Consider the following 26850-nt stretch of genomic DNA (forward strand, 5'->3'; position numbering starts at 1 on the left):
TCAAGACTGCTTAGACACGCACCATGAATGTAGGAAATGAATCATACCTACGCCCAGGTTTTATTTAATACCTATTCAGTTAATATAAAACAACTTCAAAAACTAAACTCACCCACAAAAACTTCTTTTTCAAACAGTTGCACTTGCCATATTTATCACAAAACACAATGAATATTATAATCCTTAGGTAATTAAATCCTTTTTTGGCATAACATTTAAACTGATGGTTAAACAAGATGGAACTCGATTCAACATTCAACTATTGTCTATAACGTGATAGATTCTGTTTCGATAACTATTGTCTATAACGTGATTAATTCTGCTTCGAAATTGATAAAAGTAACTATAAAAAGATGATTGTGCGATTAAAAAAAGTACGTTCATTCGTTGATTTGTTCTAAAGTCATGAAAAGGGCAAATCGAGTTAGTAATATACTTGGTGTGATCAGAAAAGCAACAGTATAGGTACGAGGCGCACCTAATGAAATAGAGAAGAACTAATTAAATATACTGGAAAAGGCACTATAACAACAGTATTAATATTTTAGGATAAATAACTGCGCATTTTCTAACAGACTTTAGGTTCTTCAAAAATCACATATACGTATCTTATTTTTAAGTTAATGGATGTACTTAAAACTTATGACAGAACTTACCTGTAAGGGAATTGCCAATTAGTGGAAAATACAGGGGTAATACACCGCCGGACTTACAGTCGCCCGTTTGGCCTATTCCACCTAATAACGCTTTGCTATAGGTACCCTCACTAAGCGTCTAGGCAGTCAACCTACGATCTGCGACCGTATTACCGCTAAACTAACAAACAGGCTTTGTCTTATATATCGTTCCAATGCGAAAAATAATGGTGAACAGTTACACTTGAATTAATTTTTAAACCTAAAAACTTGAAAACATGGACATTCTGCTGTACAAAATGCACTATAACCACAATTCTAAAAACATTTGTAGAAGGAATTTTTAATTAAATAATAAGAATTGCTTATTTTATATTAATTGAATTAATATGCTTAAAATTGTAGCTAAACTGCTTGCAAATTACTGAAATGTATGAAAAAGTTGAAATAATTCCCTCATCAAGAGCAAAACTCCACAATTATATCTTAACCACCGAAATTTTGAGAACAAAGACCAAGTTGGATAACTCACCGGAAAGTGGTTTTGGGTACTTATGAGAAATTCTCCACATTATACAAAATACTGCATTGGTTTTTTCCATGGGTAACACATTCTAACATGATAATAATAAATGTTTTAATAATAACTTTTTTTATATCAAATAAAAAGTTTACGTCTCTTTAGCAAACACACCTATAGATATTACTAGATATTTCACTTTCGATTTCGTAACATTTATCGCTACCCGAATCGCCAAAAATTATAATTTTTCGAAAACTGTTGCACAGAAACATTAATGTCCGAAAATCGTAAACAACTGCGGAATTTTCCAGTTTGTTACGTATGTGAAAACACAGTCAGCAGAGCCAGAACTAAAAGACTGGTGGCGCAATCGACGACCGTAGTGTGGAGAGCTTTTGAACTAAAACTCGCAATTACCAACAATTTTTCTCCTGTTATAGAATTATATTGGATGTTTCAAAAGATGAAAGTTACGTTAAAAATTGTAGGGAATAACGTAATAATAGTTTATGACTGCAACCTGCAGTTTAAATTAAACCTAATTTCATTGTTAAAAAGCGGAAACCATGTAGAAATGTTAAACATAGAAAAGCGCAACTCAATTTTCGACCTGTTAAATCATTATTTTGAAAGATTTTAAAGGTGAATGTAATATACAAAAATATGGGAATTAATGTATTTGCAACAGTTTTTGACAGCAGTTTACATTAAACCAAATTTCATTTTTAAAACCCCAAAAACCACGTAGAATGTTAAACATAGAAAAGCGCACTCAATTTTAGACCTGTTCAACAATTATTTTGAAGGATGTCAAAGGTGAATGTAATACATAAAAGTGTTGGGAATAACGTGCCGACAAGAGTTCTTGAGTGCAGTTTAAATTAAATCTAATTTCATTATTAAAACGCGAAAACTACGTAGAAATTTTAAACATAGAAAAGCGCAACTCAATTTTCTACCTGTTAAACAATTATTTTAAAAGATGTTAAAGGTGAATGTAATACATAAAAATGTGGGGAATAATGTGAAGGTAACAGTTTTTGACTGCAGTTTAAATGAAACTTAATTTCATTGTTAAAACCCAAAAAACCACATACAAATGTTAAACATAGAAAAGCGCAACTCAATTTTCGACCAGTTAAACAATTATTTTAAAAGATGTTAAAGGTGAATGTAATACATAAAAATGTGGGGAATAATGTGAAGGTAACAGTTTTTGACTGCAGTTTAAATGAAACTTAATTTCATTGTTAAAACCCAAAAAACCACATACAAATGTTAAACATAGAAAAGCGCAACTCAATTTTCGACCAGTTAAACAATTATTTTAAAAGATGTTAAAGGTGAATGTAATACATAAAAATGTGGGGAATAATGTGAAGGTAACAGTTTTTGACTGCAGTTTAAATGAAACTTAATTTCATTGTTAAAACCCAAAAAACCACATACAAATGTTAAACATAGAAAAGCGCAACTCAATTTTCGACCAGTTAAACAATTATTTTAAAAGATGTTAAAGGTGAATGTAATACATAAAAATGTGGGGAATAATGTGAAGGTAACAGTTTTTGACTGCAGTTTAAATGAAACCTAATTTCATTGTTAAAACCCAAAAAACCACGTACAAATGTTAAACATAGAAAAGCGCAACTCAATTTTCGATCAGTTAAACAATTATTTTAAAAGATGTTAAAGGTGAATGTAATACATAAAAATGTGGGGAATAATGTGAAGGTAACAGTTTTTGACTGCAGTTTAAATGAAACCTAATTTCATTGTTAAAACCCAAAAAACCACGTACAAATGTTAAACATAGAAAAGCGCAACTCAATTTTCGATCAGTTAAACAATTATTTTAAAAGATGTTAAAGGTGAATGTAATACATAAAAATGTGGGGAATAATGTGAAGGTAACAGTTTTTGACTGCAGTTTAAATGAAACCTAATTTCATTGTTAAAACCCAAAAAACCACGTACAAATGTTAAACATAGAAAAGCGCAACTCAATTTTCGACCAGGTGAATGCTATTAATTTCTAAATGAGGATGGGGGTGGGCTCAGCTGACTGAAGGTACTTTTAAGGAATAGGATGCCATTTTTTAGGATAGCGATAAAGGTGTGACAAAGGAAGGTAGTGAGGGGTTGATAAATATGGGATTGTAGTGTAGTAGTACCAGCAGAATGGAAATGAAGGTGATTGTGCCGGTTTATAAAGAGGAGCGAAGGAAAAATGTTAAAAATTGTAGGAGTATAACAACAATAGATACTGCTTATAAAATTAAATGTAGGTTGGAGGATATGATTGTAGAAAATATTATATTAAGGGAAGCACAACTTGGGTAGGTACAGAAAGCGAAAGGGAACAATCGATGCGATTTTTTTGTTAAAGAACGTAATTCAGTCATATTTAGAGATAAAAGAAGTATACAAAGTCTTTGTTGATTTAAAAAGAGCGTATTATACAGTGGACAAGGGAGATTCGTTAAATATTTTAAGGGTAACTGACTTAGAAGAAGGAATTATAGAATAATAGCGAAATAGCTGGCGTAATAAGAATAAAAGGAAAAGAAACATGAAAATTTTAGACGGAGAAAAGAATAAGGGAGGGGTGTAAATTAAGTGCGCGTTTATTTAACATTATATTTAAGTAATTTGGAGAAAAAGTTGAGCAAAGTAAAGGGAATGGGATAGTAGTGAGAAGGAGGAAAATTTGTTCGTTGTCTAGTGCCGATGACATTGCTTTGTCGTCTACAAATCATAGTGCATTGACAGAAATGATGAGGGTTCTAAAAAATATTTAATAAGGATTGCAATTGAATGTTACTAAGACAAAATAGGCACATGAAATTTGGATAAGTATATAAGAAGTAGAAAGGGAAGAGTAAAAAAGTAGTTAAGTTGAACAGGAGAAGTAATAGAAGAGATCAAAAAAGAGAGTAATTGGTAATAAGACACAAAAACATGCACAAATTGCTGGGCTGAATGTCCTATAGGGAGTATATGGGGAATAGGGTAAAGACTATGCAAGAACAATTAGAACAGGAAGAGATTATTTAATGCAATGATTAGAAGTATATAGCTTTTTATGGGGTGGATGTATGGGAGGGGAAAGGGCAGAAACAAGTTGAGAACATATAAAATGTACATAAAGTGGTAAAAGAAACAAGAAAAAAAGAGGTGAAATTGGATATGTTAAAGGAAGGGAAATAGAAGGGGGTATGGAGAAAGAGAATCCTACAAATTGGTATAAACAACAGATACAATAAAGAAAGGGAAGAAACATTAGGAGATTAAAGCCGAACCAAGAGCAATTAACTGAATAGATAAGGATGGATTTGTGTGCAGGAAAAATGGTGAAAATAAAAAGTGTGGAGATAATAAGGGGAGGTGATCTGAGAAAAATTTAAAAAAGTCGAAGTACGTGAAATGCTTGAAAGCTTTATTGGCAAGGTGATAGTGAGCCAAAGTATGTGAAATGGAATGGATGTGTAAGTATTTAATGATGAGGGAAAGAATAGATATATAGAATATGTGAAAGAGGAGATGAAACTTTGATACAAGAGCTGAGGGGATGTAATCAAAAAGTATAAGAATTTGGGTGAATACAAGGGAGTAAGAGAATAATAAACGGGTGCGAAGAGGAATTTTTTCTGTTAAGAAAGATTTTGAAAAAGTTAGAAAGGAATGAAATAAGTATTAGGAGGTGGCAGAAATAAATTTCAATAAATTTATTATTAAGACAAAAGGAAAGGGTGCAATAGCACAGTAAGGAATGCATATACAGGATGAAAGAGGAAGAAAGAAGTGAAAGGGTGATACAAGTGCTAGAATGAGGTGTTGAGAAAAGAAATGGATGAATGTAGATGCGGGGTGGATGATAGTAACAATAACATAGAAAGTTGAGAAATATTTTATTAAAGACAAAAAAGGGGTTGGAAAGAAGCCTGCGGCGCATTTATTTAAAAATATAAGGGAAAGATGTGATTATTGTCTTGTTATTATAACCTAGAGTTCAATAAATTTTCTATATTGCAATCCAATTTTCGCATGAGATACTCTGTGTTAATAAATCTATTGTTTAAGTTTAGTCATGTTAAATATAATAGTAATATTTAAAGAAGCCCACAAACATTCAATTTTCCCAGATAAAAATAAAAGTTGTCTCTGGCCTAATTATATTAATTCATTATATTTAATCCATCGAAAAGAGAAAAGTTTTAAGCGTAGTCATTTTTAAAAATTAAAAAAAGGTTCAGTCTATCCAAATGATAAATTTTTAAAATGTAAAACGGATTAGGAAATAAAAATATTTCTAAACAAAAATAAATTAGGAGCACTCACCGTTGCAGGCGCAATTTCATCTCATCACTTCGTTCCCAGCACGACTCCTCCAAGGTACTTTATCCTTTATTAGGGTGAAATTTTAGGACTACTACTGCTTCCTGCATAACGTTAAAAGAAATATCTAAATATCGAAAATACACAGTCGAAATGGCATATAATAGCACTACATTTAATTAGAAGAAAGTATTGAAATCCAATTTTTGCATAAGACAAAAAATTTCTGTGATAATCTGCATTATTTAAGTTTTAAAATTCAAACGAAAGTATAAAAGCTTCTTTATTGAGTATTTATCTACCCATATTAAATACAAAAATGATATTTAAAAACGGCAACGAGTCAATTTTTTGGGAAAACTAAATTTAAAAAAATTGTTATCGTGGGGAATAACGTACAGGAAACAGTTTTTGACTGCAGTTTAAATTAAACTAAATTTCGTTGTTAAAACTCGAAAACTACAGAGAAATTATGTACATAAGAAAGCGCAACTCAATTTTCGACCTCTTAAAATTGAAGATAAAAAGTAATTGTAATGTATTTCATAATAATTGCATTAAAAGTAGAAATAAGGGAATGGGGATGTAAAGGAATTATAAGGAAATGTCTGATTTGGAGCAGGGGTCAATACGATAGGTTAGACAGAAGGTGGAAGAAAGGGTTGAATGGATTGAGGTTTGGGAAAATATGATTAAGAGGATGAAGTAATTCATGATTATTGAGAGAGGAATGGTGGCTGATAGGACTGAAGAATGATGAAAAGAAGGTTGTTGGTGGAAAAGGGAGAGATATGACAATGCATTGAATACATGGAGAAGAAAAAAGCGGTTGGGCTAGATGAATTTCCTGGGGAATCTTGAAGATGTACAGGCGATATAGTATTAGAGAAATTATATTAAATTATAGTGGGGATATAGGAGAGGAATGATAAGGAACCTGAAGCATGCAAATGTGGGGTGACTGGTATCGTATTTAAGAGGAGGACAAGGAATACTTAGTGTCAAAAATTGCAGAGGTATTGCAATTATGAATACGAGGTTTGAAATATGCACTAAAATAATAAGAAATAGGCTAGAGGAGCAAATTACAAAGGAGAAGTACTCAGTGGAACGCAAATTGGTTTCAGAAAGGGAAGGGTGCGATAAACGCGATTTATATGATAATAAATGTGATGCAGATGCAGTTAGAAATATATTAATGTTTGTGGATGATAAGGTTGAAAGATGGGAGGTAATAAATACGTTAACAAAGGCAAGAGTAGAAACGGAGTTTAATATAAATAATAATTGAAGCGTATAGGAAAACAGCAGTAGTAATGAGGGTTAATNAGATTTTATTTAATACCTATTGAGTTAATATAAAACAACTTCCAAAAACTAATACAAACCAAAGTAAAAACAAGGGTTTGAAATAACACTAAAATTCTTTTAAAACAATTAAATATTATGCATAATCCCCAAATTTAAACAAGCGATGCAATTCTAAAACCATATTTTGAAATTCTAAAATGATCTAAAATTAACACCAAAAAATTATTAATAACAATACGGGAATATTTTAAAATTACAGCAATTTATAAATTTGTTCATCTTACAATAACTAAAATAATTTCTTGATATATATGAATGTAGGAAATGAATCATACCTACGCCCAGGTTTTATTTAATACCTATTCAGTTAATATAAAACAACTTCAAAAACTAAACTCACCCACAAAAACTTCTTTTTCAAACAGTTGCACTTGCCATATTTATCACAAAACACAATGAATATTATAATCCTTAGGTAATTAAATCCTTTTTTGGCATAACATTTAAACTGATGGTTAAACAAGATGGAACTCGATTCAACATTCAACTATTGTCTATAACGTGATAGATTCTGTTTCGATAACTATTGTCTATAACGTGATTAATTCTGCTTCGAAATTGATAAAAGTAACTATAAAAAGATGATTGTGCGATTAAAAAAAGTACGTTCATTCGTTGATTTGTTCTAAAGTCATGAAAAGGGCAAATCGAGTTAGTAATATACTTGGTGTGATCAGAAAAGCAACAGTATAGGTACGAGGCGCACCTAATGAAATAGAGAAGAACTAATTAAATATACTGGAAAAGGCACTATAACAACAGTATTAATATTTTAGGATAAATAACTGCGCATTTTCTAACAGACTTTAGGTTCTTCAAAAACCACATATACGTATCTTATTTTTAAGTTAATGGATGTACTTAAAACTTATGACAGAACTTACCTGTAAGGGAATTGCCAATTATCACTCGTTCCTGAAATATAAATAAAAAATATCTGGGTCGACAAAAAATAAAAAGCAACCAAGTATATAAAAAAAGTAATTGTAATGAAGGTGAGGGGTCAATAATGTACATATTTTCGGTAATGTAATCAATAATAAGTTAAAACTAACACTCATCTTACGTAATGTTTAAAAACTATGTGTAATTAATTTATTACATATCACTAAAAAGAAATACTCGAAAAAAGCCACTTCTTCATATTGTACTAACACCACCGTAATCATCTCATCGTAATTATAATGATCATAATGCCATTTTCAAAAACCATACATTACAGAAATATAAAACTGCAATTACAATTATTTACAAGAACACAGTTTTTTCTATATTTATTATCATACAAAATAAATCTAAATGTAGCCGCTTGAGCACATTTACATACACACACGTACACACGGTCACGCGAAAAAAAGCGCGCGAAAACTAAACTTTAACTTACTGCCTGTAACGGTAGTTATTTTTATGAAAGTTCTTATTTCTATGGAAGTTCCGGTGATTCCCGTTCCGATGCCTGTTGTTACCGTTGTAGAAATGCCTGTTGTAGTGGTTGTTGTTGTTGTTGTTATTATTCTGCTGACCCCAATTTTTCAAATTGTGGTAAACCTGTTGAACAACAACCCGACTATAATAAATGTTATTACTATAAACTTAAAAGTTTAGTTTCTTTTCGAAAGACAAGACAATATCCTACTTTAAAAACAGAAGACAGAAATAAAGTTAAAAATTATTTTTTAGGTTTATCATTTTTAAATTAGATCTCATGGGAAAGATTGACTTCGTTATGTCATTATCGGTATAAGTACAAACAAAAGCAACTAATTAAAGTAGTATATCGGGGTACTTGTCGATGTATTTAATAACCCTCCCCCCCTCGACCCAATACTCACTTGTAAGGGATTGTATCCGAGATTATTCGCTTTGTGGTTACCATTATTATTATTATTATTATTCAATTTCACACACTTGACACGACCCTGATCAACGTCATCGTCAAGCATTGGTCTTTTTCTCTCTTCCCGTTGTTTCTCTTCGTTGACCGCGCGATCAAGTTGGGACCGCGTCCCGTTCCAAGTGACGACTGGAGAGGAGTAACCCGCATGTGACATGCGCAGCAGATCGTTAACTACGTTTGCCCGTCGCCTATCCCAACTCTTGCCCTCGGACGAGGGCCCCGTGTCGTCCCGCGTCGATGACGACACCTTCCACTCACCCCCAGCCGCCTTGGTCGTTATCCGAGGAGGTTCCTGTACCTTTTGAACAGTTGTCACCGTATTCATAGTCGACGCGTTGTTCTCTTCAGAACAACTCGAAGAATCGTCCATGTCGTACGGAACTAACTGCTTTGTAGTAGTCACTTTTGAATCGTTGCCCTTATTAACTTGGGTTTTCTTTTCCGGCGTTAATTGTTTTCTATTATCTGTTTCCTTTTTGTCGGCTATTATTGAATTATCAGTTCTACATTTGTTAGAGTTAGCAGCCGTATTGTTCATATTGTTATTGGTGGGCATTTTTAATGTAAGGACGCCACTATTGGGTGGTTGTGGTTGATGTATTTGTTTTTGTTTGTCTGTATGCTGTTCGAGTTCACTATCACTTGAGGAGGAGGACGCGGATGACGAGGCCGAATGTAACAACGCCTTACCGTTACCGTTTGTAATAACCACGGACGGGCATTTACCGTTCTGTTGTGGTTTTTGTTCAGGTGGCGGTAACGGTATTGCGGATTTAATCTCTGGATTTTTTGGGGGTAGTTCGGGACCATATACTCTATTGGCGTTGCCGTTCAATTGAATCGATTTGGCGTTGTTACAAAGCGCCAATTCTGAGTCCGCGTTAGACGAGACGCTACTTGTCGGCGATACAATGCTTTTTTTAAAATTGTTTGACTGTGGTTCCAATTCATACAGCATTATGTAGGCATTTGTACTGAAAACAGCTTGGTGTGATATCGGTCTTACCTAAAAACAAAAAAAAAATGTAAATTATGGAACACTTATAACAATAAAGATTCAGCTTTTCAAAAACCGCGTAATTTCCAACTAATTAATTAAGTTGTCTTATTTAGTACTTTATGACAAGACTACTTACCATGCTATCATCAAATTGGTAAAAGTTTCCAGAAGGTGCCTGTGCTACTGCAGTGTAGTGGCCACAAGAGACTGTAGGGCCCATGTGCGTTACCATTGCGACCAATCTATACATTAATGAATTCTGTGGTTTTCGTCTCATATATTTTGTAAGTTCAAGTCGTTGACGAAACTGCACATGTTTTGTTATCTTGTTGTTGCTGACGGAGAAGCGTTTTAATTGGATGCAAAGTACCATTGGCGCCCGTTCGACGAAAAACTGCTTTGTGGCAGGAACCTATAATGAAAAAAACAACACACTCTTGCAATGTCTGCAAAAACAAGAAAAAGTACCAGTTAGCTACTTACTCTTATATTTAACAGAAAACGAGAAAAAAGTACACGTGTTAACAGATTCAGGGATGCAACCGTAAATAGTATAAGGGAAACAAATTATGGAAAAAATGGAAAATTCGGTTTTATTTTATTACAACAGTAAGTTGGTAAGAAGGAGCTAATGCAAGAATGGAGGAAAATAGCTGAAAAATATATAGGAAGGCAGAAAAAAAGAAAAGTTGTATCCCTGCAGATAGCCTTATTAATGATATTTAAACATTAGGGAATTGTTATAGCTTTGAAAGAAATGACATAAACTAGAAAAAAAGCTTCAAATGACTGTTAAAAAAGCTCTTCTATTTGCTTTTTGTCCCTTATTAATCACATAAAGTTTCACTATGTATTAATACATAGAATATTAGAAGCACAGCATTTATTTTTAAAATAGAACTGTATATATGAGTTTGAAAAATAAAACCTTTATTATAATTACCTTTTTCTGGCAAGCTTCGCATTGATAAGACTCGTCGTCCAGCGTTTCGCGGGAAAAATATGCGTCTAGAGCTTCCTCAAGGGTCTGAGCTTTTCTAATATCGAGAAGCAGGTCCTGGAAATGCTGAAATGTTGTACTAACATGTCCACATTCTAAACATCTAACTGTAGATCGAAGATAACCACCTAATATTTGATTAAGTGGAGTTGTTTCTTTCGTTCGGGAATCAAATTCTGAATGATTTTTGAACCGGTTCAGATAAGCCTTTTCCATAGCTTCAACGAGGTATCTTAGAAACTCATGTGCGTCTTCTTGTCGACCTGGTATAAGATTTCTACACACCACCTTCAGTTTATTATAAATTAAAAATGGACGGAACGAATTTACGTTATGCTGTTGAGAATCTTGCAACGTTTTTCTCATCGCACAAATTATGCACATCCCTCCTCCTGCAGATAAATAAGAATTTAAATGATATTTAGTACATAATTTGTTTAACAATAAATTTAAAAAAAAACAATCAAATTTGGCAAATGAAATAAAAATTATATAATTATTATTAATTATTAACCACATTGTAATTTTTACTCTGTGTATACATATTTTTATAACTAATGTGTATTATTCTATTAGTTTTATTTAAAAACAAGAAACTGATGAAAAAAAACTAATACATAATGTGCCAATATCAGTTTTATAAGTACGTTAATTTGAAATGTATTTGTTTTCCTAATATAATTGAGGATTGCTTTGAAAACAAAACAGTATCAATAATTATAAACTAACCTAGATCTTCACATTGGTTCACATGTTGTCTATCAGAAATCAACCAATTTACTAGTGCAGGTACATGAAAAAGTGCTTGAAGCGTAGAGTTAAGATAACAAGTGTTGCCCATGTTTACCATGCCAGCACCAACTGACCAATTTGTGTTATTCCATCCGAGCTGAACATTTTTTAATGGGAATAATTCATATTGAGCTATTAAACTCTCATCTGCACCCATACTATTTTCTTGTTTACTTTTATTTTGTGAGCTACAAAATAGAAATTAAGAAAAACTTGCTTGCATAGTGTATTTAACCTCAAGATTTGACAATTTAAAACAGTAAATAAAGATCTAACCAACTATTTAAAAAAACAAAAACAAACTTTACCTGTTGTTTCCTTGTGTTTCACTTGATTTTAGCACAATGTACTTTGATTTAAGTTTGTCTAAAATTGAATTTTGATAGCTTCCTGCAGATTCAAATTGTATATCTGACAAGAGAGCCTTTTTTGATGAACCAGCCAGCTGAGTGTCTAAATTGTTAGATGCACTTTTTGATAGCGCAGTGCGAAGCGCCGCATTAACAGGATCCAAAGTAGATGCCGGCATCCCTACAAAAAACCACGTGCATTCAAGCAAACAACCGGGACCTGGTGTTGTCGTTAGACCACCTACCGTATTGCTAATGTAAATTATTGTTATCTACTCGACAAATAGCCAGTTAACCGCATCCTTCTGTTTACTTAAAAATCAGAACGTAGTATGCTGATACGATGACACTTGGAGAACCGAAAACATGAAAGAAAATGGAAATTCGATCGAATCATGAAATGAGTGGCAAAAACACCGCACACCGAGATTTACGTGAACAAGTAACCCACTCGCACTGAATTGACATGCGCAACCATCGCAATCGCTGCCCAAAATTGCGACTGTCGCGAACTCTTACGGATGTGAACTTTACAAAACTTAATTAATGAATTATTATGCCAAAATATATATCTAATCTAGTAAATTAAAAATATAAGACCCAATTCAAAATTTTCATACATTTAACTAGTTCTTCCCCCTGCCCCCGGCCATTTTTATTGCTCCATTATGACGTAGTGTCGGCCATCATTCTTTTCTAATTGTTGCAGTTGTCGGCCATCATTCTTTTTCAATTGTTGTCGCATTGTTACTGATGTCGGCCATTATGGCTTTTTAATAGATATATTGTAATCAATTATTAAAATTTAAAGGAATTTTTTGTAAATAGGTATGCAACACATCGTACACTTCAGCATAACACTCATTTTTTTTATATTAATCAGAAATCAGAATATACCCAAATTAGGAATAGTATCATATTGTTTGACGAGTCTTCAAAAGTTTGTTAACAGAATGCCTAATTGTTTTATTTAAATACGAAACTGTAGATGTTGTTTTACTATTTATTTTAAATACGCATAAAATTCTATTTTGTCTTCTGCCGAAAAGACCAATCACTCTAATATCACTATTAATAGTTCAAAAACGTCACTTACGAAAAGCAATCACCACTGATCTTGTTAATCAAAAAGAGCGCGTTTTTCAAATAATTTTATTAAATAAACTTATTTTTCTATATATAAAACAAACATAATCAACTTATAACAACGTAATCACTAAAAATAATATTCTTTTTATGTAGCAAGTATAAAACAAGATACTGTACATAGGAAACTAGTACTCATTGAAATGTTTTATTTATCTTCTTTTGTCACTTCAATTTCTTCTTTGTTTACTCCTTTTATATTAAAATCATCTTTTGTTACTTTTGGATCATTCCTTTCTGGTTTAGAACTGCATTTCTTGTTTTCACACTCTTCTTGAGATAAAGAAATTAAATTAAATTTCTTGTACTTTATAAAATTTGGTATTATAGCCAAAAAAGCATAGCCTCTTATTACTTCAACAAGAACAGAAAGTTCAGGATTATTTAGATCAACTTTACAATTTGGATTTAATAAATTAATTGAACTTGCAATTTCTTTTATTAAAGCATCCCTAGACAAACCATCATTATTTCTGTGATTATAAATAACTGAAAAGGATTTATCAGAATCTTTAAAATGATTTTGAAGAAGAGGGGTGAGACTTTTTACAATGTCCTCCACATATGCTTTAGAGACAGCTTCAACAGGAATCAGCCTTAAAAGGTAACGAGATATTTGCTGTTTTGTGGAAATAATATCTTCCACAATTTTTTGAACAATCTCAACGGGATTTTCCAATGTTGTTTTTATAAACAAAAAATTCTTGGCACCAGAATCAAGTACTTGAAAACGTTTATGTCGTTCTCTCAGATAAGCCAATTCAGCTGCCAGAACGTCCTCAGTTTCTGCTGTATTCTCACTTTCTTGAGATTCATTTTTATCAACAAAAAATGTATCAACGTAGTGGTTCAAAATATTGTAGGATTCTTTAACGCATTCGTTTTCCTTAAAGTTGCAGCTGCAAAGGAACCCCTTCAGACCAACTTCTACGCCTTTATTCCGTTTCGCAGGGACACCATAATATTTATGCTTCCGTTTGTTATCTCTAGGTTGTTGGGAACCGTTTTCGCTCATTTTTAATTCACTTTAGATCCTCTTAGACTTGATATTTTACTTAATATTTTAAGCAGACTGTTTATAATTTTATAACCTATCTCTCTAGTTACTTTAATTTAATAATAGTGGTGCCACTGGGACGTAAAAAGCACTAGCATTAACGCGCCAACTTTAAATTTAAAATAGATAGAACAAAGACTATAGTCCTTGAAAGTACTATTAAACAAAGCAATGGCAGGAATTATGGGTTTATAATGGAATAATAACGAGTCGGTTTAGTAAAACTTGAAAAATCTTATATACTTTTTATTACTTCTGTGAAACAAAGAATTTGTTTCAACAGAAAATATATAAAAATTTAACTTAACGATTAGACTTAGCAACACGCTCCAACTCGTCTTTCTTCTTGATAGCGTACGAATTTGATGAGCCCTGAAAGTATTTTTGATGTTTATACACAATTAAAAAAATTTAACATCAGAAATGTTATACAGCTGGTAAATGTAGCAGAATAAACCATTCAATTAAATATATATTATTTAACTAAACATTCTGAATTACTGCAGTAATTTTGTCCATTAGCGAAGCGTCTAGAGATAAATGTTTTCTAGATGAATTAGAATGGACATTTAGGGTGTAAAATAACATAAAATTCTGTAGCAAAATAAGAAACTTAATTTTTAATAAAATTAGTAGGCTTTAAGTAAAAGCAGCAGTTTGGATTCTAAAGTAAAGGACTAGGGTTGTTAAAATACAAAAATGACCCCCATAACAATATCAGTTTTATAAAAAAAATCTTTAATTAATGTGTACAAGTGTTTTGATATTTCCTTGAAGTCTATTACACAAAAAGCTCTCTTTACCCTCTGTAATCTTGTTTATTTTTTTTTGTATATACATATTCTTTTCATGTGATTAAATAGTTTTCTTTTATTATTCCTGCTACTTATCTTAAATATCCATAACTTTTAGAATCACTCCAACAGTTAAACAGATTTATTTTGGTGATCAAATTTGACCATTTTTTGTATTTTTGTTATTTATTATAGCTGATAAAATTTTATACTGAGCTTAAGAAGTTACCACTTAGATTCCGAAATATGTTTTTCCTAGATGTATAACATAAAAGAAAAATAATTTGTACATTTTGCTCAAAATGAAATGTATCAATAATAAGGGGATACAAAAAAAAAGACAAATATTCAAACGCAATAACCAGCATAACTGTGTTCAACTATTGGAGTAATCCTAAATGTTATGATTTATTACAATAAGGAACAATAAAAAAAATAATAAATTATTTGAAAACTAATCAGGCTGAATATTATGGGGGCTATTTTCTTACTCTTATGGACCCTAGTCCTTTGTATTTTTAAAGATTGTAATTTCTTCTAAAAAGTAAATGATCATTTTATACTACAAATAAAAACCTTTATTTCAAGTGATAAAATTATAAACAATAATGAAAGAAAAGGAATAAAACATACCTTAGCAGCATTGATGAGTTCATCAGCTAAGCATTCAGCAATTGTTTTAATGTTACGGAATGCAGCTTCCCTGGCTCCTGTGCATAATAACCAGATTGCCTGGTTGACACGTCTCAATGGGGAAACATCAACTGCCTGTCGTCTGACGGTACCTGCACGTCCAATACGAGTAGAATCTTCTCGGGGCCCAGAGTTAATGATGGCTGTTACAAGGATCTAAAATAATACAAAATAACTACATAACTGGCCATAGTTTATGTACAATAATAAAAAATATACCTGAAGCGGATTTTCACCAGTTAGTAAATGTATTATTTCAAAGGCATGCCTAACTATACGAACAGCCATCAACTTTTTACCATTGTTCCTCCCATGCATCATTAAGGAGTTTGTTAAACGTTCTACAATGGGGCACTGTGCTTTCCTAAAACGTTTTGCAGCATATCTACCTGCTGAATGAGGTAAATACTTGGCATATTTCTCTTTTACTGCAATGTAATCCTGCAAAATAAAAGTATGTTTAGACTTGCACAAAAGCAAAAGTGAACAAGTACTAAAAGTATACACAAATCCTCAGTTAGAACAAAGTCAACAAGGTTTATTTCTGCAGAGATGTCAGAAAATAAAAAGTAAAATCATCATCTAAACTGTAATACAGATAAATTTGGCAATGTTATATTTATAAATTGAATTTCTGACCTGCAAAGACATATCAGACACTTGTACATCATCACAACTCCATCTTCCAAACAATTTTATTTCAGGCAATTCTGCAACTGCTGGTGCTATCACACCGGTATGGGGATCATCGAAATTGTCGTAATCATCGGCCATTTTCCCAACGAGTCTTCTGAAAATAAAATTCTGTTAAATATTACTTCCACAAATATTGGTTATATATAGGTTATAGAAAATTAAAATCAGAAAATTTACAGTCACCAATGTTTTGTTCTGTCAAGAGGTGTCAGAATTAAAATATATCATCATGTAGTTATCTCGAAAAAGGGGCCTAACTCAGTAAGTGCAGAAAAATTTACACCAGTATGGACCACCACGTGTTTCGTTTTAATACATTAAAATGATTATAAGTAATACAAATCCGAATTTACATTCTTCTTTAATTTACACAGAATAATGTAAATATTAAATTGCATTCACTAAACAAAATTAAAAACACTATTACCTTTATATAAATTAACCTAATTCCTTCGTAGCACTACCACCAGGCGGAAAAGGCCATTTGTAAAAAGGAAGCCATCAAAGGAAGCAAAATACATAGCTCAGTGCTGTCACCAACCTAATATACTAAATTACACTATATTTCAAGGACAACAGTGACAAAAACATTTTCAGTCAAGAATAAATAATCTTTTTAAAATAAATACAAACATTAATAATTCTATAACTTATGGTTATTTTTAATTAATTTTACTTTAATTAAATATCAATACATTAACTATACATTTTTACAAAGTAGTATGCACAATCGTAGCACAAATGTAAGTAAGGTTGCCTATACTTGATCACTTTATGATATTTTAAGGTTTATTGTTTAGTTCGTGCACTAAATAGGGTAATAATAAATCTAAAGGTGAGTTGAGCACGTTCGACATATTTACGATATCTTATCGGTTAATTATTTAAATTCATTAACATGGCAGCAAAATAGAGATAAAGAAACATATTATTTCCACATGGTTTTAAATAATTCGTCGCTAGTTCTCTTTGGCAATATTTTGCCTTCCTATACCGTTTGACATGACGTTGGAAGACCCTTTTTTCGTTGTTAAAGAGTAAGCAGTAGCAATATGTAAACAATATAATGTTTTTGTTCTTTACATGCTGTTTATTGTTAATTTATTAGAACGTTTGGCTTGATTGCATGCTTATTTGTTTTAATAAGCTACTCTGCAAAGAAACCAAGATAATCCATCATTAGTTTAAATAATTTTTCTAAGACGAAAATGTAACGCAAATACTGATTATTTTCTTTTTTATATAATTACAAATTAAAATGTATTAAAAAATTTACCCAGTAATTTACAATACCGCCTAAATCATGTTTTAATTTTATTTGCATAAATTACACCCANTGTTTCTCTAAAAGATTAACTACATTTCAAAAAATATTCAAATTTACTTTTGTTTTTTAAAAATTATATATTAAGCAGAAATGTGTCACAAGTTTAAAATGCTTATTTTTTTACTAAAAGCTTTCTTGCTTGTTTTAATTTCAATTTGAAGTGATTGTAACGATTACAGATCTATTACACTTGTCCTTTTTTGTGTTTTCATAATAAAATGCACGTTTATTATGCGAAATTTTATTGAATATTCTATATTGATATATACAGTATGTCCCACATTACTTCTCAGCGTTTTTCATTTAAAAACTATTTTCATTTATGTTGTACAATCGTTCAATTTATTGGCAATACTTAATATAATGAATTAGAACAGATATTATTGCTTAAAAATAAATTAATGAATAAATTTGTAAATAGAAGACGTTTTTTTTCTCTGAATGACTTACAAAACAGATAGTTTGAAGGTTTTATTCTTATTGTATAATTGTTAAAGCAGATAATTAAATGAAGTATATTTAATTAAGAGTATGGCTAAAATTGTCACCAAAGGGGAGATTTCCAAAAATATCATTAGTTTTTATGAAAATTCATACAGCTAATTCAGAGAAATAAATTTGTCCAGTTCATAATATGATTATTTGAAAAACATGCTGGATGTGAGATGTGGGACGTGGTGTATATATGTAAAAAATGAACAATTTTTTTTACTCAGAGAAGTATTTCGCGCCTTAAATAAAACCAGAGGATTGTATCAACGCTGGCTGGAAATACAAAATAACTCAATTTGCATCACCAAAGATGAAACTGAGTGGATGAACAATGAATTAAAAAATTCTTTGAGAAGTATAGAATGGGATTTGGAGGACTTGGAAGACACAATAAATATCCTTTTTAATGTAATAGCTAAAAATAATAACTAAAAACATCACTTTAATGATCTTATTAACTATATCCATCTTGTAATTATACCTAGTGAATATTTTTTCTTAACCACGCATTACATATTGTTGAAAAAAATCCTACAAAATTTAAAATCGATAATAAGGAATTGACTGCAAGGAAACATTTTATAAATTCAACAGTTGCGGAAGTAAATGTATGTAATTGTTCATCAAATTAATTAAGTTTCTTGCAAATATTGATGATTCTGATTTGTATATTGTAGCTCATGAAAGAAAAAATTAACATGAACAGAAATAGAGATAGGGACCGCACTGCACGTCAAGTAAGTTTCAATCCTATAGCAACAATTTATTTGATTTTTGATTATTTGCGTATTTTTCAGCCGCTTTTAGAGAGTAGTCCAGCACATGTTACTACTACACATGGAACAACGAAATATTCAAAGTTGGAAAATGATGTTGATAGTCCGCAAAGAAATTTTATCGCGGACTCTTTATCCCATCAGCAAAACATGCTGAGACATCAGGATGATCAATTGGACAATATCAGTAATTCGGTGGGATCTTTGAAGAGGATTTCGCAGCATATTGGTATCGAAATCGACGAACAAGCAGGGTATGTTTCGGTTTAAAATTATACAATTTCAATACGTATAGCTTGGCTTAAGTTTTGTATATTATTTTAAATCACTTTGTACTTGATACAGTGGACACTCGATAGTGTGAACATCGCATAATGTGAACAAATAATTAATTACTAAACTGTGAACAAAATAAACCTTCGTTTATAGAAACGAATGTTACCCTGGGGACTTCACGATACGAATTTGCATGTTGCAATACAAACGAAACAATTGCAAGATAAACTGAACAAATTTGGATTAACCACTCGGTCCATATAGTAATTGCAATAAATGCCACTAATGGCAAACAAATAAGAATTTCTTAAATCTTTCACAAAAAATTCATTGCTGTTTTATGTATTTGTTGTTGTTTTCAAATGATTATTTGTTGGTGAAAATTTCGATATATCATCGAAATATTTTGGTTTTTCGGTTCACCCTATCGAATGTTTTTAAGTACAGATTCAGCAGCATCTCTGAAAACAAGGCTATTAAAATTTTGAATAAATTTTTAATTTTAGGATGTTAGACGATTTTGGTACCGAGTTGGAAGGTACAGAATCTAAACTGGATTCTACGATGAAAAAGGTTGCCAAAGTTTTACACATGTCAAATGGTATGTTAGACTATATTTTTATCGGTTTAGTTATTGAGTAAATAAAATTGCGAGCTTATCAGAAGATAAAATACCTTTTTTTTTTCAGATCGTAGTCAGTGGACCGTTATAATAGTTTTAGTTATCATTTTATTGATTGTGATAATTTTATTCATAGTCCTGTGATTTTATTTTTAAGTGGAAACACTACGTCAAAAATATTGAAAATCTAATCAAATGTCCGAAATAATACAATTTTTATTAATTAATTATTAAAAAATGCTTTAAAACGATGTTTTAAAGTTATAAACTAATGAAGATAGTAACTATTTATTTAAATACCTGTAAAGTATCACATTAATGTTTAAAAGCAAGAGTGACTTATAGAAAAGGCATTATCATTCTCTTTAAGTTTATTATATAAAAAAAATAATGCAAAAGTCAACAATTATATGTTGTTATATTATACTGTATATGATTCCTAAACAACTAATTTTAGAATATAATAAGAATATTTTTTTTACCTTTATTATTATTATATTTTTTCGATTGTTTTTTTAAGTGTTTGAAGTTGTTTTTTCAATCTTGGACATTTGATTAAAATTTCAGACCCCTCACGTATATTTTAAGATGTTTTTACGTACAACATAAGTACCCCACTTATTATTAATGTACAGGGATCAAATAAGTTGTGTCTGTACATTTTGTTGTAACAGTTTTGCCAATATTAAGTACCTATTTATTATATATATCCCCACAGCAATTGTATTTTTTATGTAAGTTCATACATATGTAATTCTAGAATGTGATCTACCGTAACATAATATAAAAACAAATAAAGAAAAACTAGAGCGATATGTTAAACATAAGTAGTACAAATTTTAAACGCAATACATTTATTGCTACCAATTGAAGCCTTTACAGGTTCGTTAACAGTTACTAGATTTTTATGGTGCCATTTAGCCATTAATGAAAGGGTTGTATTTTAACTACCTGCAATTCTGTTTTTTAGTACGTTTTGTTGTTTGATTTTTATTATATACGTAATTCAGAAAATGCATTGTAATTGTACGTACTATATAAAAATATATAAAGTATTTAATACACTTTTAAACTTTTTGTTAACCCGTGATGCTAAAAGAAACATCTGAGGTCTACGGTATTTTCAAACACTACGAATAGAACATAAAATAAATCTAAAATGAGAAGACATTGGAATGAATAGGAGAACACGAAGGGCTAGTTAGTAGAAACAGAAACAGGAATAAAGAGAGGAAACCCTAGACTGTGTTACAGTTGTGTGGCATGTTCTAGGAAGGAATAAATAAGTTTCTGGCATAAATACGAGTTTAGACTTGATATTTTACTTAATATTTTAAGCAGACTGTTTATAATTTTATAACCTATCTCTCTAGTTACTTTAATTTAATAATAGTGGTGCCACTGGGACGTAAAAAGCACTAGCATTAACGCGCCAACTTTAAATTTAAAATAGATAGAACAAAGACTNACGAATAGAACATAAAATAAATCTAAAATGAGAAGACATTGGAATGAATAGGAGAACACGAAGGGCTAGTTAGTAGAAACAGAAACAGGAATAAAGAGAGGAAACCCTAGACTGTGTTACAGTTGTGTGGCATGTTCTAGGAAGGAATAAATAAGTTTCTGGCATAAATACGAGTCTTTTAATTACGGAATCCCACAACTGTTTATGTTGCTACTGACTCATATATTTTTTTTAGATATTTTTTTCCAATAAAAACAATTAAAAATATGCATTAATAATCACACAATTATCAAAAAGAAAGGTAAGTTTATGAAAATAAAACTTTAAATTACTTCTTTTCTTTTTATGAATATGTTAAATGACATTAAGAAGTATAACAAATGTTCTTTAACAAATTCGACAAGCTTATTCATTTAAAAGTTTATTACATATTTTCACCACTGACTCATGGAAGACAGAATTAGTAAATAATTGTTCCAATCTTTTCCTCCCATTATCACCCATTTTTTTGGCAATTTTTTTGTCTAAAACCTTCGAAATACATTCGGCCATGCTTTGTGGATTTATGTCACAAAGAAAACCTGTTGTCTCATTCAGTACAGTTTCCCTTGGCCCTCCACTATTAAGAGCTATTACCGGCTTTCTTGCAGCCATTGCTTCTAATGGCACAATCCCAAAATGTTCCTTTTCAGGTGTGTACAATAAGCAATCACAAGAAAGTAAAAGATCTGTTTTTAATTCATCAGAAGGCGATTTTATGAGAACTATGTTATTATTTAATTTCATTTCATTTGCTAACTCAACTAATTCATTAAAATAAGAGGCATTAATGGAAAAGTTAGGGTCATGCCCTCCAGCTATAATAAGAATAACTCTTTTTAAGTCTTCAGTTGAAATTATATTTTTTAACTCTGCTAACGCCTTAATAGCCAAATCAAGCTTTTTTGCTGGATGGAAGCGATTGATTGATAGTAAAACAAATTTATTGTCAGTGTTATCCTTGATTTCAGGTACAAGTTCATCAACTGGTTTTGTCAATGTTTTAGATGAAATAGATTCATACAAACTTTGAGAAATTGTGGGATACAAAATTGTTACTTTCTTATGTATTGTTGGGAAAGTATCTCTAAATACTGAAGATGTATATTTACTATTTACAAGAATGATATCAGCAACTGAGGTACCTTTTAATTCGAGCCAATCAATAGGTTTTCTGTATAACGTTTTTAAAAAACCTCCAGGGGAGCTTGCTAATAAATCTGGATGATGGCAATAGTAAATAACTTTGCCTCCTGTCCATTTAATAAAAGGGATGGCTATTGGTATTTGGTCAACAAAGTATATATCACTTTTGTTTTCAGTTGAAAAGTATAAATAGAAAATAGCTAGATATAACATACGCATATAAGCAAAGAAGGCATAAAATTTTCCAGAAATACTGCGAGGTAACCAATCACCAACAACTTTTACTGGAAATGTTTCATCTTGAAGTTCTTTAAATGCATGAGACTTGTCAAAATGATTAGTTAAAAATTGTACTTCACATCCTTCATTAGCAAGAACAATCGCCACATCCAAAACAAGTCTCTCAGCTCCCCCAATTCCTAAGTCTGGATGAATGAAAGTAACTTTGGATTTTTGTAAATGCTTCTAAAAGCAAACAACTTTAAAAATTATGTAAACATATTATCACAATTTAATTGCTTACCATTTTGTTTTTATATCTATACAGTTTAAACTTATATTAAAAAAATAGGAGCGCTTTTTCAGTTTTTCTGACGTTTATTTCATAGGTTAGAACCATAGAACTCGTAATCTCTTAAAAATCATAGACACGCAAATCAAAAAGACGATGGTTGTGGCTCAATAACCTATCAAAATTTTATTATCATTAAACTTATACACTTTTTTTAGGCGGCAAATTTAAAATTTAAAAAAAATGCTAGGATACCAAACTCAACTTTTTACAGTAAGTAAAATATAATCTTTTACTTTATAACTGTCTGGAAAGCTGCATTTACATTTTCTTGTAATATCTAAATTGTGACAAAAGAATATAAAACATTAATTGGGAGCTTCTTTTATTTAATAAAAAACTAGAACGTTTTAAATTAATTCACTAATTTGTGCCATTCAAATGTGTTTGTTAAAAAATAACCCAAGAAAATTTTATTAATAGATGTGCTCTCAATTCCGAAGAACTTTTGTGTACTACCAACAAAGTTCCAAAGCTTTTTTTAATGTACTACGCGTGCATTTATTTGACCATCAATGGCCCATGCAACGATTTTAAAATTTTTTCGAATTTGTTATTAAAATTTCGGACAATTACGAATGTAAAGAATAATTATTCACTTTATGTAGAGCAAAAGTATTTTATTTGAACTGAGAATTATCGCAGTTTGGCTTTATTGTTGTTATCTGTTTTTCGGATTCCGGGATATACCCTGGAGATTCGATAATTTTAGGAAAGATGCGAGAGAGAAGAAGAACCATCACCAGGACATGACCAGGACGCTGGCTGGCTGGTTGCCTTGGACGTCGTTAGTAGCGTCGTATCTTTCACAACGAAAAGAGCGTCTCTCTCGCATTCTCGTCATCTCAAAGTGCGTATAAAATCGGCAATAGTTAATTACGAGCGCGCGACGCCCTCGACGCCAACGTCGGTACGACGGTCGACTGCTTTGAACATTACCGAGAACATTTTTTTGACAGGAGTGTTATACCTGTGTAAGCGTTCTTTTTCAATTCTTGAGTTTTCTTAAAGAAATTGAGTTTTAAAGTAAGTCAAAACCTTCAGCAAATTATTTTTTTATTCAAAGATGTTAATTATTATGCAAATTTTGAATGCAACAGAAGAATGGATGAAAAACAAAATAATTAATTAACTTCATAAAAGTCTGGTAATACGTAAACACTTTTAAAAATTCTTTTTAATAATTCTGAATAAAATTTGTATGAACTAAATTATTTATCAACAGAACAACTGAGTCTAAAGTGCAATTTTAAGTAAAAATATATGAAGAAAATAAGAAGATATACCTAAACATTTATCCCAGCGTGCGATTTAAAATTTTAAAATCACAGTGTGAAAATTTTTAATATCTCTTTCTTTGCATAATAAAGTTGGAAAATTTTTGAGAAAATATGTTTAATCAAAAATTCTAAAGCAAAAAATTGAATACGAAATAGCACGAATCTGTAAAAATGTGTTTTCTCATTCGGAAAAATATTTTTCTCTAATTTTCTTTTTAAAAAGTTATCTAAGATATAAAATTACATCCAACTGGGCTTCTTTATTACAAAAAAACTATATAACCACAAAAAGTTTAGGTCTTCGGCTGTGATTAGGTTTCTCAATTGTTATAAACAAAGCTGCTTTAATTTAAAAAACAAATTCATTGAATTAAAGTTTTAAGTCTCCACAACATTCATTTGGAACATTCTTCTCTCCAACCCATATTTTCCACTGTAATGAAAGTAAAGTAGGTAAACTACTCCTGATAATGAGCTAAACACCTAAAGTAATTGTAAAGTTTATAAAAAATTCATTAAACATTTAAAAGCTCCATTCATTATTATTAAAAAATGTTTCCTAAAAGTATTACCATTATTTTTGTCTGTTTTGAATGACCATAAAATAAAACAAAAAACGCTAGATCTCAAGTTGTATTTATACAGGGAATTTCCCTTTCACCTTACCCCATTACACACCATGTTATATTACAAAAATTCAGTAATTATAAGACGTTTTTTCCGTATTGGTTGGATTATAGAAAATTAACACTAATAAATGTCTTAAACCAGTATTGAAATGATTTAAATTTATTCTAAGTACATTTGAAACTAGAAAATGTCACTTATTTTAACTTTTTTTGTAGTATTATTCAATGTGCTATTGCTATAATTGACATTTTGGGGAGTTGCTTCCTGCTTCCTCGATTTAATATCTTTATCGTTTGTTTGCACGAAACCGATATTATTTTCGAAAAAATACACACTCCTTTCAGAGATGATAAATGCAACACGTTGGGGAAAGCGAAGGTTATTATAATTAAAAAGTCGATAGCACATCAACCACTTAAGATAATTGTATCGTAAACAGTGGCGTGTGGGTTTTTATTATTTTTTTTTACTTTATTTATGGAGTGAAGTTTCCAATGAACAGGATAAAAAGTTGGGAAACAGGGATATTTTTCTTGACTACCTTTAACATTTCCTCAGGCTTGAATGGTATTTGGAAATTAAAACGCCAAAAGAAAAATAGTTTATGCCTTGCAATCACAATTTATAGAGACAGGATAGATGATGGTACAACATTCTGGAGCTAACTGATGACTAAAACGTTTAAATAGGGGTTAATTAGACTTACTTTGGATATCCAGAATAATCGTTAAATCAGGATCTTTAATTAAAAATTACCAATTTTAACGTACCTACCTATTCGAGTTCAATTGGAAAAAAGTGAACGGACCTAGATGTCTACACACGGGCGTATAGTTGGTTGCATATATTCTTATAACCTATTATAATAGCCGCTTATAAAATTTTAATGTTTAACGTATAAAGTTAGTGAAAATTGAATAAAAATGTGGCGGGTGCTGCTATGTTTAGCATTTCAAAATCAAGGATAATAGGATAAAAAGAAAAACGGCTCAGATTAGGTCCCTTTACTTTTTATGTCTTTCTCTATTAGAAAACACATTTCCGATGGCCATGCCTAACACAGAAGTCTATATTGGCTTTCCGACATTATAATAAGTTTATATGTTTCGAGCGAAATTCAACTCCAAGTCTCAGATATATTATTTATACCTAAACTTGCTTAAGTATATTTTGGGAGGAAATGGAAGTTGAACTATAAAATTTCAGGTTGAAAAAATATCTTTTTATTTGAATAGGATTAGAAAATATCATGATGGGAACTCATCCAAGTATAATAATTCACTTCGGTTTAAAAGTAGCTATTTCAATATATTTTTCGTGGTTCGAAGTTTGCATTCATCTCTTACGTCCTTTGTTGTATATTAATGTAAATATATCAAATATTTCAATCTTTAATAAAAAATAAATAGAAACTTGTAAGGACCTAACATTTTCGAGCCTATGTGTACAGATATGTCTAAATGTTTAGCTAGCTGCATTTCGATTGCCTAGGCCGAATAGGAAATAAGCAATATTGGTAATAACTGTATATGCTGAGCTTTTTTATTCCAGATTTAGGTTAGGTTAGGTTATGTCAGGTTAGGTTATAGGAAATAGCGTAATATTGGTAATAACTGTATATACTGAGCTTTTTTATTCCAGATTTAGGTAAAAATCAAAAGGATACATAAGTTGACTTTTGGAACACAGTTAGTGAGTAACTAAGATATTTGATCTATTTAGGAATAATTACACTACTTTACAAATTTTTTTTTTCCTTTTTCCCAAAACTGAAAAGACCAATTTCAATAGCAGTACTATTTTTAAATTTCGATAACAACTTTTGACGAAATTGAGTTCTAGGTGTAGAATGTGAGAATTGTAGAAGTATATTAATGAAATGGTACTGCAGTAAATAGAAATGTATTTGCAATTTGGAGTTCCCACTCATG

General features: G+C 30.9%; 5 protein-coding genes across 10 annotated transcripts; 1 reads left to right on the forward strand and 4 right to left on the reverse strand.

The window, feature by feature from the left end:
* Positions 1-7835: 7835 nt before the first annotated feature.
* Positions 7836-12407, reverse strand: LOC108732773 (ubiquitin carboxyl-terminal hydrolase 36). Its single transcript, XM_025973846.1, has 7 exons — positions 12152-12407; positions 11865-12087; positions 11494-11744; positions 10708-11156; positions 9901-10176; positions 8700-9770; positions 7836-8415 (listed from the first exon to the last, which is right to left on the reverse strand). The coding sequence occupies exons 2-7, from the start codon at positions 12083-12085 to the stop codon at positions 8248-8250; spliced, it is 2436 nt and encodes an 811-aa protein (XP_025829631.1). The 5' UTR covers positions 12086-12087; positions 12152-12407; the 3' UTR covers positions 7836-8247.
* Positions 12408-13089: 682 nt separating this feature from the next.
* On the reverse strand, positions 13090-14271 carry LOC108732769 (THUMP domain-containing protein 1 homolog). Its single transcript, XM_018463730.2, has one exon. It carries the CDS (start codon positions 14065-14067, stop codon positions 13201-13203), a length of 867 nt encoding a protein of 288 aa, XP_018319232.1. The 5' UTR covers positions 14068-14271; the 3' UTR covers positions 13090-13200.
* Positions 14272-14341: 70 nt separating this feature from the next.
* LOC108732770 (40S ribosomal protein S5) lies at positions 14342-16830 on the reverse strand. Of its 3 annotated transcripts, none has more exons than XM_018463731.1 (5): positions 16720-16830; positions 16236-16386; positions 15816-16037; positions 15537-15752; positions 14413-14481 (listed from the first exon to the last, which is right to left on the reverse strand). In XM_018463731.1, the coding sequence occupies exons 2-5, from the start codon at positions 16368-16370 to the stop codon at positions 14413-14415; spliced, it is 642 nt and encodes a 213-aa protein (XP_018319233.1). In that variant the 5' UTR covers positions 16371-16386; positions 16720-16830. The 3 variants fall into 3 exon arrangements, with proteins under 3 accessions (XP_018319234.1, XP_018319233.1, XP_018319235.1); XM_018463733.2 differs by having other exon boundaries at positions 16236-16383; positions 16720-16823; XM_018463732.1 differs by lacking the exon at positions 16720-16830 and having other exon boundaries at positions 14342-14481; positions 16236-16370.
* Positions 16831-16994: 164 nt separating this feature from the next.
* Positions 16995-20849, forward strand: LOC108732733 (syntaxin-6). 3 transcript variants are annotated; one of them, XM_025973840.1, is made up of 8 exons: positions 16995-17127; positions 17198-17329; positions 18336-18505; positions 18625-18719; positions 18789-18848; positions 18909-19141; positions 19670-19764; positions 19853-20849. In XM_025973840.1, the coding sequence occupies exons 2-8, from the start codon at positions 17295-17297 to the stop codon at positions 19927-19929; spliced, it is 765 nt and encodes a 254-aa protein (XP_025829625.1). In that variant the 5' UTR covers positions 16995-17127; positions 17198-17294; the 3' UTR covers positions 19930-20849. The 3 variants fall into 3 exon arrangements, with proteins under 3 accessions (XP_025829625.1, XP_025829626.1, XP_025829624.1); XM_025973841.1 differs by lacking the exon at positions 17198-17329 and having other exon boundaries at positions 16997-17127; XM_025973839.1 differs by lacking the exon at positions 16995-17127 and having other exon boundaries at positions 17134-17329.
* Positions 20850-21274: 425 nt separating this feature from the next.
* On the reverse strand, positions 21275-23047 carry LOC108732731 (alpha-1,3/1,6-mannosyltransferase ALG2). Of its 2 annotated transcripts, none has more exons than XM_018463685.2 (2): positions 22962-23047; positions 21275-22903 (listed from the first exon to the last, which is right to left on the reverse strand). In XM_018463685.2, the coding sequence occupies exons 1-2, from the start codon at positions 22962-22964 to the stop codon at positions 21659-21661; spliced, it is 1248 nt and encodes a 415-aa protein (XP_018319187.1). In that variant the 5' UTR covers positions 22965-23047; the 3' UTR covers positions 21275-21658. The 2 variants fall into 2 exon arrangements, with proteins under 2 accessions (XP_018319187.1, XP_025829623.1); XM_025973838.1 differs by having other exon boundaries at positions 21275-22900; positions 22962-23045.
* Positions 23048-26850: the final 3803 nt, after the last annotated feature.

This window comes from Agrilus planipennis, unplaced genomic scaffold (assembly GCF_000699045.2).
Source record: "Agrilus planipennis isolate EAB-ADULT unplaced genomic scaffold, Apla_2.0 scaffold61, whole genome shotgun sequence".
Classification (NCBI taxonomy): Eukaryota; Metazoa; Arthropoda; class Insecta; order Coleoptera; family Buprestidae; genus Agrilus; species Agrilus planipennis.